The 15,036-nt window shown below is 33.3% G+C and overlaps 1 protein-coding gene across 1 annotated transcript in view; it reads left to right on the forward strand.

Moving 5' to 3' along the window:
- LOC126183230 (myotubularin-related protein 14) overlaps positions 1-3,188 on the forward strand; it is a 175,422-nt gene extending 172,234 nt beyond the window's left edge. Inside the window, exon 10 of the mRNA XM_049925014.1 lies at positions 1,821-3,188. Coding sequence (XP_049780971.1) covers positions 1,821-1,983 — 163 coding nt within the window. The 3' untranslated portion in view covers positions 1,984-3,188. The remainder of the gene's footprint in view (positions 1-1,820) is intronic.
- Positions 3,189-15,036: the final 11,848 nt, after the last annotated feature.

The raw sequence follows: 15,036 nt of genomic DNA on the forward strand, positions 1-15,036 counted from the left end.
TACTAAAATACTTTAACAGTGATCATAAGCACCTCGGCGTATTAAACATTTGCGTGTTTTGTGACAAATTATCTATTAGCTTTTAAGTAGAAATGTATTTATGATTTTTATCAACTTATTCCACATCAGTGAGGACTGTTTCCTTGGGCTCTATATAATGTATATGAGCATATTTGTTTTTCATTGTAACTATTTATTGTGTATTCTTCTTTTTCTACCTTCTACATCCTGGAAGATCTCCTCACTGTGGATCTATTGGAAAGGAAATCTAATCTAATAGAAAATGAGTGGTTACAGTCCTACCTGGAACATAGGGTACAAAAGGTAGAGATAGTTAACACATCTGATGACTACAAATTTTTAGTAAAACAGTTGTCAGACAAAACACACATAAATGTAGGCGTGCTTCAGGGTAGTGTATTTAGCCTCTCTCTCTCTCTCTCTCTCTCTCTCTCTCACACACACACACACACACACACACACACACACGCACACCAACTTTCCAGAGAGCATACTACATAGAGAAAAAGCTGTCTTTGCTGATGGCGGCAACACCATAGTCTGTGATAAAGCACCAAAACTCCTAATAGAAAGGCAAATGATACCCTCAAAGATGTTTTTGCAGGTGGACAGTATATAATAAATTAACTTTGAGCAGAAAGAAAATAAACAGTATGAACTTCATCATGTTGTTGTTGTTGTGGTCTTCAGTCCTGAGACTGGTTTGATGCAGCTCTCCATGTTACTCTATCCTGTGCAAGCTTCTTCATCTCCCAGTACCTACTGCAACCTACATCCTTCTGAATCTGCTTAGTGTATTCATCTCTTGGTCTCCCCCTACAATTTTTACCCTCCACGCTGCCCTCCAATGCTAAATTGGTGATCCCTTGATGCCTCAAAACATGTCCTACCACCCGATCCCTTCTTCTGGTCAAGTTGTGCCACAAACTTCTCTTCTCCCCAATCCTATTCAATACTTCCTCATTAGTTATGTGATCTACCCATCTAATCTTCAGCATTCTTCTGTAGCACCACATTTCGAAAGCTTCTATTCTCTTCTTATCCAAACTGTTTACCGTCCATGTTTCACTTCCATACATGGCTACACTCCATACAAATACTTTCAGAAATGACTTCCTGACACTTAAATCTATACTCGATGTTAACAAATTTCTCTTCTTCAGAAATGCTTTCCTTGCCATTGCCAGTCTACATTTTATATCCTCTACATTTTATATCCACTTCATCATGTAGAGGGTAAATCACTATCACATTAAGTACAGACGAAATGAACACAAAGTTCTTAGGGATGAATACTGAGTGTCAGTTGACATGGAATGAACACACAGACATATCGGCAAATGAGGAGGAAAATTTTGAGAATGTGAGAGCATTGCTGACTCTTAGAATTAAAAACTGATATTGCAAGAGGATTTGAAAACCAAATTGACCAATAAAATTTGGAATAGCGAGATTTTTTGTAGCAGAGTAATGAACAATACCTTTGGAAAACTTTATTACACAGAAAAAGATTTTGCAAGCTGAAAGTCTCTGTGGATAGTAATTTTTTAATTGGAAGGGCAACAGAAAGAGAGGACTAGAAATTATAATGCACATTGTTAAAGGTTCTGGCTTTCATTGTTGGAGGTTAGTGAAAAAGCACTGAGGACTGCAAAGAAAAGGAGAATTGTGAAAATATTTATTTGTCTAGCCCTACTGAGGACCTGATTACTGTCTAAATATTATTTTTCTTCTTCCTAATAAGCATAGTTTACACTTTCCTCTATACCTTGGTGATTTCCGGTAATGTTTAATTTCAGGAGACGAGAGAAGTTACAGACAGTGCGCAGCTTGTTCTACACTGCTTACTGTTCAACAATTGGGTTTAAATTCAAGAATGGTTCAGATTCTGGACTTGGAAGTCTTTTAGGTAACATTGCTGAAAAGGTGGGGATTTTGTCTGCACAAAGGACGTCACTCTGATGGTGATTATATTTTTGTTTTCAATTTGTTTAATAAATAAAGTCTGAAAGAAGAGACATTATTCAATGTGAGACTGCAACAAGTGATAATATACATTTGTATACATAGACATATATATTATATATTTTTATATTTGTTGTGCGGGTAGAGTACACATTCTAAAATGGAAATGTGGTATGATTTTCTCAACAACAAAATTGTTATGGGAAATTCATATGACACCAGAGGGGTTGTGCATCTCATTTACTCTCATGACCATCAGAAACCAGAGATTAAATTTTGAATGTTTTATGCATTTACTCTATGAAGACCTTTGCTGAAATATAGCAGTCCTTTTTCACTCCTTCACTGTGTTGTCTCTTTCTGTTTCGATATGATTGAGTCACACATCTGACTTGTCAAGTATGACAAACTGTGATCATATACAGGTCATTTAGGTCTTCAAGTGATATTAGTATGTATTTTATATTTCAATGTTGTGTATTTTTACGTAACATAATTGGTGTTCACAGATACTGCCATAATTATTATTATTATTATTATTATTATTATTATTATTATTCTTTTCATGGAATGAATCGATTATAAGAACACACATTTAGAACTGTTGCCAATGATAAAATAAAAGCTTTAAATTGGTATGTCAAGATTTATATTAGTTAAGTACCTTAAGCAGAATTTTATTCACATTTGTTTTTGTGCTGTATGATACCAACAAAAGAAACACAAATTATTAATCCTGGACTTAGCAAAAGGAGCAATACGAACTCCTAGAAATTTTCTTTCACTGCATTATAAGAAATCAATTAATTAGTTGTGTTAAGACTGTCAGTATCCCAAACAGTTAAGATTGGACATAGTTCCTAATGAACAATAATCAACTAAATGTACGCTCACAATAAGATTTGTTGTTGTTACAAGAGTTTATTTAAAGTAAACTGTATTAAATTGTGCATTATTATACCTCATTTTAAATTATAATATCTAAATTGGCACATTAACCATAGTCTGTGACTTACAGTGCACCATCTGAAAATTTTGTGTTTTTACTAGTACAGTTTTAAAAGCTGTCTCTTTACTTTTGTATAATATTTTGATGGGTAAAGATGTTCACTCATTAGTTCTCTGGATATATTTAAGCTGAAGAGTAGTTAGTTCTATATACTTAATGCCCTTTCTCTACCTCAACTCCCTCCCTCCTCCCTCCCCCCCACCCCCCCCCCCCCCCCCCCCACCCAAAAAAAAAATAAAATAAAATAAAATCCCTTTCTTCAGATGCAGATCAGATCCCAACACTGTGACTCATTCACTATTGGATAGGAGAGTGAGTTTTTGGGCTCCCATCATGTGGCTTTAATCTCTTGTCTTGCTTTTATCAAATCCTGTAGTAAAAAACAGCACCTATCACAGTTGTGAAAATATTGATCAATTTCTGCTGAGGGTACGTCACATTTCGTGTTAGTCTGCTTGCAATGCATTATGTAAAAAAATTGAATTTCGTATAACAGAATTTTCATTCACAACTTTCAGTCAAGTATTGAAGTACAAGACAAAAGTTAAATGTTACTTTTGTCATTTATATTTAAAAACATGACCTTTCATTATCAGTCTTATGCCTATATGTACAGTGTATACATTGAATTGTTTTTAGTAACTAGTTATAACTGTTGGTTTAACTTCACATTTCATTTTATTTCTATTGCCAGGAAACAGAAGGTTAACATTTTGCAGTGTGCATATACTGACGTTTCTTATGCTACTTAGACCGTATGATAAGCCAAACAATAAAATATTATTATAAGGCTGATCATTTTGTTTATCTTGTAAGGTTTTACTGTAGATGTGAAATCATCTTACTTCTCTATAGTTCTTCATCTTTCTGTTGACTTTCTTGTAAGTGGTCCATAAATTTGCTGCTGTGTGTATAGGGAATGGTCTAGAGGAAGTTTTAGTCATGGCATGAAACTTCACTCATCTTAAGACTCCTGCTTCTTATTAGGAAAATTATATTAGCAAAAGTTCAGCAGAATTTGGAAGTAAAAAAATAAATAGTTATTGGCACAATGTGTTAAGTTAATTTTTTTTCTTTGCCTTATATTACATAAGATTTCATCCTTTATTTTAGTTTTTTCCTAAATGTAGGTCCTTGCAAATGAATATACTTTGTGGGAAGTGAGTCGATAGCAACTTCTAATAAGTTGCTATGGATGTATTGTATTTGCAATGTAATCTTCATGTTTTGCATTGCATTATTCAAACCAAACACTAATTAGTGAATGTGCATATTCAAACTGTCACTGCACAAAAGTATTTTAATGTATATACTTAAAATTAATGGTGCTTTGTATGTTGTTAATTGAGGCTATGAAAGCAACAGTGCCCCAACTCACAGTGTACCTTTATTGAGACAGAGGATGTATTGTGAAATGTCTCTCTCAAACACTCATTAATCTCTCATATTGTATGATGAATATTAGATTTTTACAGTAGGAATAATGTGATTTGAACTTCACCAATGTTCAGTGCATTATATTAGCAAACATGAAGCACACATGTAACAGCAGTTTGCTTTCATGGTGACACCTACAGCAACAGAATGTGTGGTCTAGAAATAGACGTGTTTGGTTTCCACAATGTTGTCAACTGGTTTTGGTAGATACTAAAAACCAGCATGGGAGATTATCAAGAGAATGCATTATAGATCCAGAAAATTTAGGAAAAAATTTATTAGACTTGATAAAATTGTGGTAATCCAAAACTGTTCCTTTCATAGCATCAACTGATGGTGTAATTTATTCAGAAAATCTGAAGGTTAATGTGACAGATAATTTTTGTTATTTATTTATTATAACAAATGTGAAAGAAGAAAATTGCTTTATTACCAGTACCTTGAACTTTGTGCTGTGAAGAAGAGAGAAAAGAAAACTGAATATAAAGAAATTGAGGTAATTGCTTGCACAGATGGTCCGAATATAAAAACAGAAAATAAGTTACAGTTAAGATGACAAAAAATTTCCTATTTCAGTTAAACATTCGTGAAAGATCTACATATATTGCTGTGTACACTAGTGTGCTTTCCAACATTTTTTCTTTTAATATTCATGGAAAATGGGCATAAAAATAGTCAGAAATTGCTATAGAATGATTTCAACCTCAGACTATTAAATGATGAAGCCAAAAGGTTCACTAGCAGAACATATTACAGTGATAAATGATAATTGCATGTATGAGAAAGCATTTGGAAGGAGGTTGATGCCAATTGCCTGTACAAATATTGTTGGCTTTGTTGTTGCATATGCTGATTGTATGGGACAGTTATTTTGTATTCCTCTGGCTGTGTCTGCAGATAAGTGATGTACTTTTAAGTAAATATTCATTTATTGATCGTGAAATCAACTAAAATTTCAATTTTTAAAACTATGACTTACTAAGTAGGTTACTTCTGTAAGGGGAAACGTTAAATTTTATTATTGTGAGAATTGGTATTAATACTGCAGGACACCAAAATTAATATGTATTGAATATTTTAAAATTTTTTTCATTACTTCAAAAGATTTTCTAGGGTCAAGGCCTTCTAATGGATATGTGCCTCCTGAAACTAGTGTTCAAATACTCTAATTTACAATGTGATTTCAAATTTATTTTATAAAGTTCTGTTCATTTCTTCTTATGAGACGTACAAGAAAATATTACATTAGTCAGCTAGCAGATGTCACAAGTGAAAGTATAGAATAAATTGCAAGGGAAAAGAACGTTAATTTTGGGATTTCTCTCTGACATTTATGTGATAAACAAATGTACTGGTTACAAACATAGGTTGCATCAGTTGTAGTGTGTGCTATCTTTTTTCTGTGTAAATAGAATTTGTTATATGATAACACTGATTATAGTCTATTGTTTACATAAAATGTTAAATTCTGTTACATATAATGATGCTTAAATATTTTGATTTAACTGTCTAACAAACAATAGTTATTTACATGGAAAACAATGCAACTAGAAAAAATTATTTGTTATAATTGCCTCTTTTTGTACTCTTAATGCATGTATGCATACGTCATTGTTCTTTGCTCTGTGTGTATTTACAATTGTACCATTTGCATCTGAAAGTATGCAAATTAACACAGAAAGTTTTGTAGACAAGCTCTGCTGTTGGTAGTTTCTGTTCCACTGAAAGAGTATGTTCCTTGTACATTGTATTGTTGTTTACATTTTAAACCAGAATCAATTTTGCTCAAAGATTCCTTCATTATAAGAAAGTTTTGTTCACTCTGCATGCTCCTCTCAATAAGGGATATTATAAGACAATTAAAAATTGAATTTTTAATTCTATACCATACAACATCTGTGTATGTTAATTTCATATTCTGATTGATTCTAGAATCTATTCCTGTCACCTAAACATGAGAGTTTGTTAGGTTTTCAATTTTGTACTGAGTTGCCAGTTTACTACTACTACTACTACTTATGCAGAGCTAGTGTTTGGAAATTTATTGGGATCTTTGATTTTAGTGCATCATCATTGCCCATTGTACTAAATATCTCTTGACATCTTTGATGTGATTGCTGTTTTGGGTTCTCAACTGCCCCACATATACTGGAAATGAGTTGTATACAAACTCAAAATTGTATTGTATTTGTTACCATACATCCAATATGTCCACTATTTTTGTGGAAGTGGATATCCTGCTCATAAATTTCCTAGTATGGAAATGAATCCCATTCATAGTCATTTGAACGATCTTCAGATGTTTCCATACCGCTTTTGTGTTCTAGAAATTTCATCGTCATTCTTGAAATTGGAATGAATTCAAATTAATGCGTCACACATGGCAAATAATCCTAAAATGTTCTACTATTTATTGTGATTGTCTTAATTACATTTACTGGCCATCATTAATTTTAAAAGGTAAACTGTTCTATAACAGATTGGATATTTGTTGTTCACCATTCGGCATTGAGAAAAGAAACATAGATTGCTATGAGAAGTTCAAGCTTTAATGTTAGTAAACTGTAATCTGTGATGTAAATACTAAAAACACTTTTGCCTCTGGATCTCACCAATTGTGCTTTTGCCAGGTGTTGTCTTTATGTGTTCTTTTCTGTATTTCCACAGATACATTTACTCTATTAATGAATGTTTGCATAGTATAATGGGTTATATAATTGTATAAATGGTTGTCGTAGGAAACTGTTTGAAATAAGATAAGCTACACAAGAAAACTTGTATGTTATGTTACATCAATGCGATAATGCAGTCGTGAATGTAAATATCCTATTGTATACCACATTTATTTAACTTCGTGGGAAATACTCTGAATTTACAGTTGTACTACAGTATTTTAAAATTTCACAGTGTTACTGCAAAGGAAGTTCTGCAGTTATTGTAAAAAGATAAATTCATATGGTTGTTACGTAGTAATAGTAGCAGTATAAAGTGTGTAGCTGAGTGCCTGAGGTCATTGTGCAGTACATCATATTGTCATTTAACTTTGTTTTTTTATGAATTTGAATCATTGCTGCTGAGCAGTGGTCTAATTACAAGACAGAATTTCCATTGGAGATGCTACAGTAAAATGTTCATCAAATTAAAGTAATTCATAAACTTATAGAGGCAAGGAAATTTGAGATTGGAGGAAAGGCCTACAAAGGAGGGAATGATCAGAAATTTCTCTTTGAAAATGTATTGAAACTTATAAGAAAATGTGGATAGCCTGTGATGGCAGGGTTCATCTTCGTACGTTGATAAAGTTGGGCGTGTCTGAGGGATAACATCACTCTAAGTGGAGTGAAAGTGCTGCTGTATTGGTCCACACATTTACAATTTTCACAAGAATACTTGTACAGAGATGTATACATGTACATTAAATTAATTTTGTTTATTACATAAAAATATTTAGCTGAAGTCACTAGACAACACATTTCAAAATATGATATCTCTGTAACAGCTGACTTTACCATGTCTGCTTCTCTACTTGCTCTTGTGGGAATACCACGGTGATTGCCTAAAAAAGTAAAGAAGCTGTCCATGTTGACAATAATAATGAAGGTTACTGTTCTTTTTTCCTTATAATGACTGCCACAAGCAGAAGCAAATAAAATGTTATTAGAATTTAATGAATAGAGTGCAAAGCACTTGAAAAGGATACAGAAATTTGGAAGACAACAGCAGTTGAAATGGATGGACGAACACAATGTAAGGTGGTAGAGAATGGCAAGAGAACAGAAAAGGAAATTGAAGTAAAGAAAGTGGACTTGAAAAACTGATGAAGAGGACTGTAACAGATTCTAATTAATGCGGAAATGCGAAAAAGTAAGTCTTTGTTAGAGAATATAAAAACTGACCCAAAAGAAGACTGGATAATTACACCGATGAAAGGTAATAGTAGCAGAACTGTATGCACTAGACAGCAATATATGAGCAAATAAAGGATGCCACTAATAATGTGCTTACAAAAAAGTGAAAGAAGTGTTTTAAAGAGTAATGTACAAAATATCACTGGCAGTGTGTTGACTACATGACAGATGGAAATATCCTGGCATAGAGTAATAAAGAGTGACCAATATAAGCAATGATTTGAGACTTCCAGGATGGGATGATTCAGGTTAAACATCAGTGCAGGTACACTCAGATTAAAATTACTTTCCAGTTGATATTTCAGCGAGTTGAGTGGTAGGGACCGCCGTCCAACAATAGTTCTTTCTTGAGCACTCTTGTGCTGCCTATTTTGTAGGTACATACAACAGCTGGCTGCACACCAGCAACACTGCCTCTGCCACTACAGTCTGTCATGCACAAAGTAATTTTAATTGGAGTGTAGTAGTAGTTGAAGGCATCTATCCTGGCTTCATTACTGCATCATCTCAGTCCCCAAGTCAAATGTCCTGTTGTTAAGTTATGAATGTGACTGTATTGTGTAATGTGATACATTAATGCATACTTACCACTTTTGTAGGTGTGCATTTAACAGTATTTTATTGTTTCATTTGTTATTAATGAATTAATAGGAAACCCTATTTCCAACAATAAATCATAGCACAAATCTCACTGTGTGTATATGAGCTATACAAGAAAATCACATGGAATCATTTTGTTGAATAGAATGCTAACTCCAAAAATATTAGTGAACCATTTAATTGTTTTATATGTACTTTGTTACTGACACAAATTTATTCTTTACTTTGTGTAAAATTTAGTGTGTTACCACATATAGTCTTCCCAAATTTTGTATTATTAAGTGATTTTCTTGTGAAATGTAGTCTAAAACATTGGATGAAATTGTGTTTCTTTTCTTCTATAATAACAAGAGACATTGTCAATTATTGAGCTAAATGCTCAGCAGCTTCTTGGAAATGGTTGCTCACATGCAATAGGTTAAGCAACTCTTCTTCATTTAGTACAAAATTAGTCCTATGCCAGTACAGAATGTCAGATAACTGTTTGTCTGTTGTACAAGAATGTTAGCTCTGTTGACATAGATGTAGAGTCACCATTTGCAGGATGTTACATGTGACAGGGGTCTCTAAAGACTAAAAAATATGTAGTAGACAGTGTTATGCATTCTCTCTAACCTCATCTAGTGTAAGAACATTAATTTTACAATATCACATTATAATAAATCTCATGTAAATTGCCTTGGACATAAATGTGGGCTGCTTCTTTGTAGTAGTGCAGATGTGATTTTATTTTTTTGGTACATTGGTGCTGCCATTTTGGTTGTGATGAGTGTTATCTATCAAAGTGGTTGGACATAATACTTCATAACTAACATTTCTGATATTGTGTGATGTGAATTCTGTGATTGTGCATAAAAGTGAGTGAAGTTACTGAAAATGTCAGTAATCCAATATTAAGCGCACATGCAATCCAGTTTTATAATCGTGCAGATACAAAGAATGCTTTTATTATGTAGAATGCTTTAGTGTTGTTTCTGGAGAAGTTACTAGAAATGTGTTCTTTGATATATGAGCAAAACTGCTCAGTTGAATTCTGTTACTAATGGAAGCACTGAGTTTTACTATTTATCACTCTCACTGCCTCATTGGTAAAATTTATAGTTTGCCATTGGCCTAAAATCAGCATATCTAGTTTGATTTTGTGTTCTTCATTATAAGCTTCATATGATAGCACATACAAAAAGTGTTAAGTATTTCCTTCTTTAATATTTCAAACTAGTTTAGAATTTTCCCCGCATGATTTATTAATTTCTTTGATGAAAAAAAAGTTATGCAAAAATGTGTTTAACAAGTTTCTGTCATTCACGTGTAGTCATTTCAGTTTCTTTTCTGGTCTTATGAATTAAAATATTACCTGTGATTAAGAATAAATCAAACTGTTCCTGTGTAGGACAAAATTTCTGGAGCTTCAGAAACTTTCCAATCTTTATTAAAGCAATACATATTTTAACAATGATTATATAAAGTGCCTGCCTATGAATGATCAATTCATGATGAAAAGATGTTCTTTGTGGATTGAAAGGGGCAGTGGAAATATTGTTTGTTTCAATGTTCCTCAGCTTTATGTATTTCATAGAGGACAGCTTGTTGTTCATCTTGAGTTGCACCTCAGAAGTATTTGTTTGGCAGGTCAGTATTTGGGAATACTGCCCATTATCAGTGAAATCTGAAACAAAGAGCAAACAACAAATGTATTCATACAATATGTTGATAACACAGGAACTCTTTTTGTACACGAAAGTAGAAAAAAATAAGGTTACTTACATATTGTGACATGCCTGTCAGATGTAAAATCATTATGACTGTATAAACGATGTTGCTTTAGAGTACTGTGGGTACTGAAAAACATAATTGTAATGCAGTCAATACCTATGCGTACATGATCACATTAGTGTATGTTTCCTCATGGTAAAAACAGTGTCTTATATCTGCAGTACATATATCATTCTGTATAAATGCTTTGAAACTGTAAAATATTAAAAGGAGTTGGAATGATCATGTCTTTAAAATACACTTTAGAAAGGCCACCAACAATTTCTTCTACCAGGTTACATTTTACTCCTCGAACACCTGAAAGGAGAAATTGTCTGATGATAATGTTTACATCTATCTTAGAGATGCCCACTCTCACTCTGTTTAGCATTTTACAGTTTTGTAACATGTATGTGTATTGATCCATGTGCCACAGAGGTAAGACACTTTGTTTTTACTGTGGTCATGTGTGCAGAGTTATGCAAAGGGTTATGATTATATTTTTAAGCATTCATGTGGTTTCTCTGACTTTAGATTGGCATCATTAATATAATCATAAAGATTTTACACTTGATAAGTGTGTCGTTTGAGGTAGGCCTTCACAGTGTGTCAGTAATCTTATTTTTTCATGGTAGTGTATGCCAATTGTGCTTGTGTTATTAACATTGGTATATATAGATTTGTTGTTTATCCTCTAAATCAGCTACCACTCTTCATGGGCTGTCTACCTGAATACTGGTCTGGCAAATAAATACTTCTGAAGTGCAGCTGATGCTGAACAACAATGTGTCCAAAAAATGCCAGTATCTCACTTCACTACCTGTGTGGCAATAGATATTTTTCCACCCAATGGAAACCAACTTCATACTTACAATTCTCTTAGGCAATTATCAGTGTCTGCCCTGAATCAACCATTACAAAAATGATAGGTCTTATCTGCAATGATATACATTTTTTCATATATTAATCTATGTTCAGTTAAAACTAAAAAGATGCCTATATTACAGTGTCAGAATACCATATAAATGAATTTGTAACTAAGACATGAAAAAGTAGTACCTTGTTTGTCTATGAATGAACTATTTTGACTTAAACATACACATGGAATGACAAATCTGCTGTTATGAATTATGCCATAAACATTTTACACTATCAAATTTAATGTCTTATACAACTTTGGTATGAAATATAAATGTTTCAGCCCTGAAATTTTTTAACAAATAAGTAATTAATTTAGAACAGAATAACCACTTTTGAATGTGATGAAACATGTAATTGTTTCAGACACTTTATTTTAGTATCCTGATAACTGTGGGTGTTTTGTATTTTATCATCTGGAACAAAAACTTCGTGCCTTAATATATTCCTCCCTTTTCTGTAGGTTTGTTGTATGTTTTTGTACAATATTATATGTAAAGATGTGTATTAGGTAAAGTGCTAAACCATGGCATTAAAGTGTCTGACTAAATTGATTATTGTGAATGAGCTGAAGGCCTCTTCACCTTTGTACCAAGTTGATTTTCTTTCAGATAACTTGCTCAAATTTACTTATATTAAGCTTTTGATACCTAATAAGCAGCAAAGTGTTTTAGTTGAGATTTAGTATGAATAATTATGTTTTGGCATTTTTTATTTATTTTTTTGGGAGGAGTAGTTCCAAGTAGAATTTGTATCTGAAGGTGGTGACTATATATATCTGACCATTGTGAAACTAATAAACATTAGAGAGATTTTTTACATCTTCATAGTAATTTAATTACCTGCAGTTGCAGGTGCATTGCATTTCAAATAAGACTGCATATTATTTTATTGTTTCTCTAAACAAGTTAATTACCATCATCCCACTGCACGCCTTAACAGTTGTTTTTGAGTCATTCATTTCTGTATAGGAGAGTCTTGAATAAAATGTATTTGTCTTTTGTGTGAAATCTGATGACCAGATAGGGAAAATCACCACCACCACCACCACCACCACCACCATTATTATTATTGTCATGTAAGAGTGTATAATATTTTCTTCACAGAGAATATTACATTGTTCAAAATTAAAAACTTTGGTGCCCCAAGGTTTATTTCTCACTATGCCATTTCCCACACTGTTGGATTATTGGCTTTTTTCTGTTGTATTCTTTTCATGAGTCAGGTGTTTTTATAAAATGTCAGTGGCATCAAAGTAAACATGAATGACATAGAGACACACAAATATAATCATCATTTGTGATATAAATATGATAAATTTAAATAAAGCACAAGTTATATATATTATTTTTTTAAGAACTTTTTTATCTTGTCAGCCAAATCCGTACTTAAATTTTTACAGAAAATCTGTACTTAATTTTAAAAGTTCTTATGGGCAGCTTATTCCAAGCATTGGCTAATATCTACTCTCATATTGTTTTGAATCCTGTGAAAAAATTATAAATAAAGAACTTGTCAATTGTAAAATTATTCCTAAATAAATGTAATTATTTTTGTCATTTTTCTTGTTTAGATAAATTGTTTCTGTGCCATGTTACACTGCACAGTTTTGTATAAACACAAGGTGAGCTACGTATGGTATATTGCTGACATTATAAGTAGGACATACATATTCTTCTGTTAGCCAAATAAGAAACAGCACTTTCTGAAAAACGTGAGCAGTGACACCAAATGATACACAGGTGATGTTTCTGTGAACTTGTGGTTTGATGACACTACTTGGTGATCATACTAACAAGGGAACCTCCCCATCGCACCCCCCTCAGATTTAGTTATAAGTTGGCACAGTGGATAGGCCATGAAAAACTGAACACAGATCAATCGAGAAAACAGGAAGAAGTTGTGTGGAACTAAGAAAAATATAAGCAAAATATACAAACTGAGTAGTCCATGCGCAAGATAGGCAACATCATGAATAATATGAGCTCAGGAGCGCCGTGGTTAGCGTGAGCACCTGCGGAATGAGAGGTCCTTGGTTCAAGTCTTCCCTCGAGTGAAAATTTTACTTTTTTTATTTTTGCAAAGTTATTATCTGTTCGTTCGTTCATTGACGTCTCTGTTCACTGTAATAAGTTTAGTGTCTGTGTTTTGCGACCGAACCGCAAAACCATGCGATTAGTAGATGAAAGGACGTGCCTCTCCAATGGGAACCGAAAACATTTGATCACAAGGTCATAGGTCAACCGATTCCTACACAGGTAAACACATCTGATATATTCTATACGACACTGATGATGGCATGTGCGTCACAAGACAGGAATATGTTGTCGACCCACCTAACCTGTACACTTGACGAATGGGTAAAAAGCTTCTTCTACTTTGCCTGATTTAGCTTTTCTTGTGGATGTGATAATCACTCCCAAAAAAGTGATGAAAACATAAGAGTTTGTCAGATAACAACTGTCTGAAAATAAAAAATTAAACTTTTCATTCGAGGGAAGACTTGAACCAAGGACCTCTTCTTCCGCAGCTGCTCACGCTAACCACGGGACCACGGCGCTCCTGAGCTCACACTATCCATGATGTTGCCTATCTTGCCATGGACTACTCAGTTTGTATATTTTACTTATTTTTTTCATAGTAGTTCTTGTTTTCTTGATTGATCTGTGTTCAGTTTTTCAAGGCCTATCCACTGTGCCAACTTATAACTAAATCTGAGGGGGGTGCGATGGGGAGGTTCCCTTGTAAGTGCCACTGAATCACTGATAAAAATTAATAAAATCTACAAATGGATCAGATTTTTATGTCCTTGTTGTAGGTTACAATTATGAGTGTCATGAAAGAGAATGTAGCAAAGGTGTGGTGTGTACGGTATATTGTAGTTCATTTAAAAATGAAAATTCAACAGATGGCTTGTGGCTGGCTGGTAATGTGTATTACCTCCTGAGTGGTTCTCGGGCCACCAGAGAAATGTTCCCAACAGCGATATTAAAAAAAAAAAAAAAAAAAAAAAAGGAAATGTGAGACTTTAGCCAGTCTACACGTGGCTCTTAACCAATGGCCAATGACTCTAATCGTTTCCCTTATGTAGCAGCATTGGTGTGTATGCTTTAAATGTTATGATATTGAGTAACTTTCTCTAATGTGTCTGTTTCAAGGACATGGAAAACCACACAGTTAGTGTGCTTAATTTTTTATTATATTATGTTCACTGCAAACAAATTATTATTATGTTATTTGAATATTACAGTTTGTAGTTCATTATTATATGATACGTTAACCTTATTTTTTATACAGCTTTTGAGCTGTTATTACACCTGGAATAATTTCTCAGACAACCCACAGTGTACATGCTGACAATAGTTACATAGATGAGGACAGACCTCCCCAAAAAGGATCAAATGTCAGGAGAAAGTGGCATTGTGT

Source organism: Schistocerca cancellata, chromosome 4, assembly GCF_023864275.1.
Source record: "Schistocerca cancellata isolate TAMUIC-IGC-003103 chromosome 4, iqSchCanc2.1, whole genome shotgun sequence".
NCBI lineage: Eukaryota > Metazoa > Arthropoda > Insecta > Orthoptera > Acrididae > Schistocerca > Schistocerca cancellata.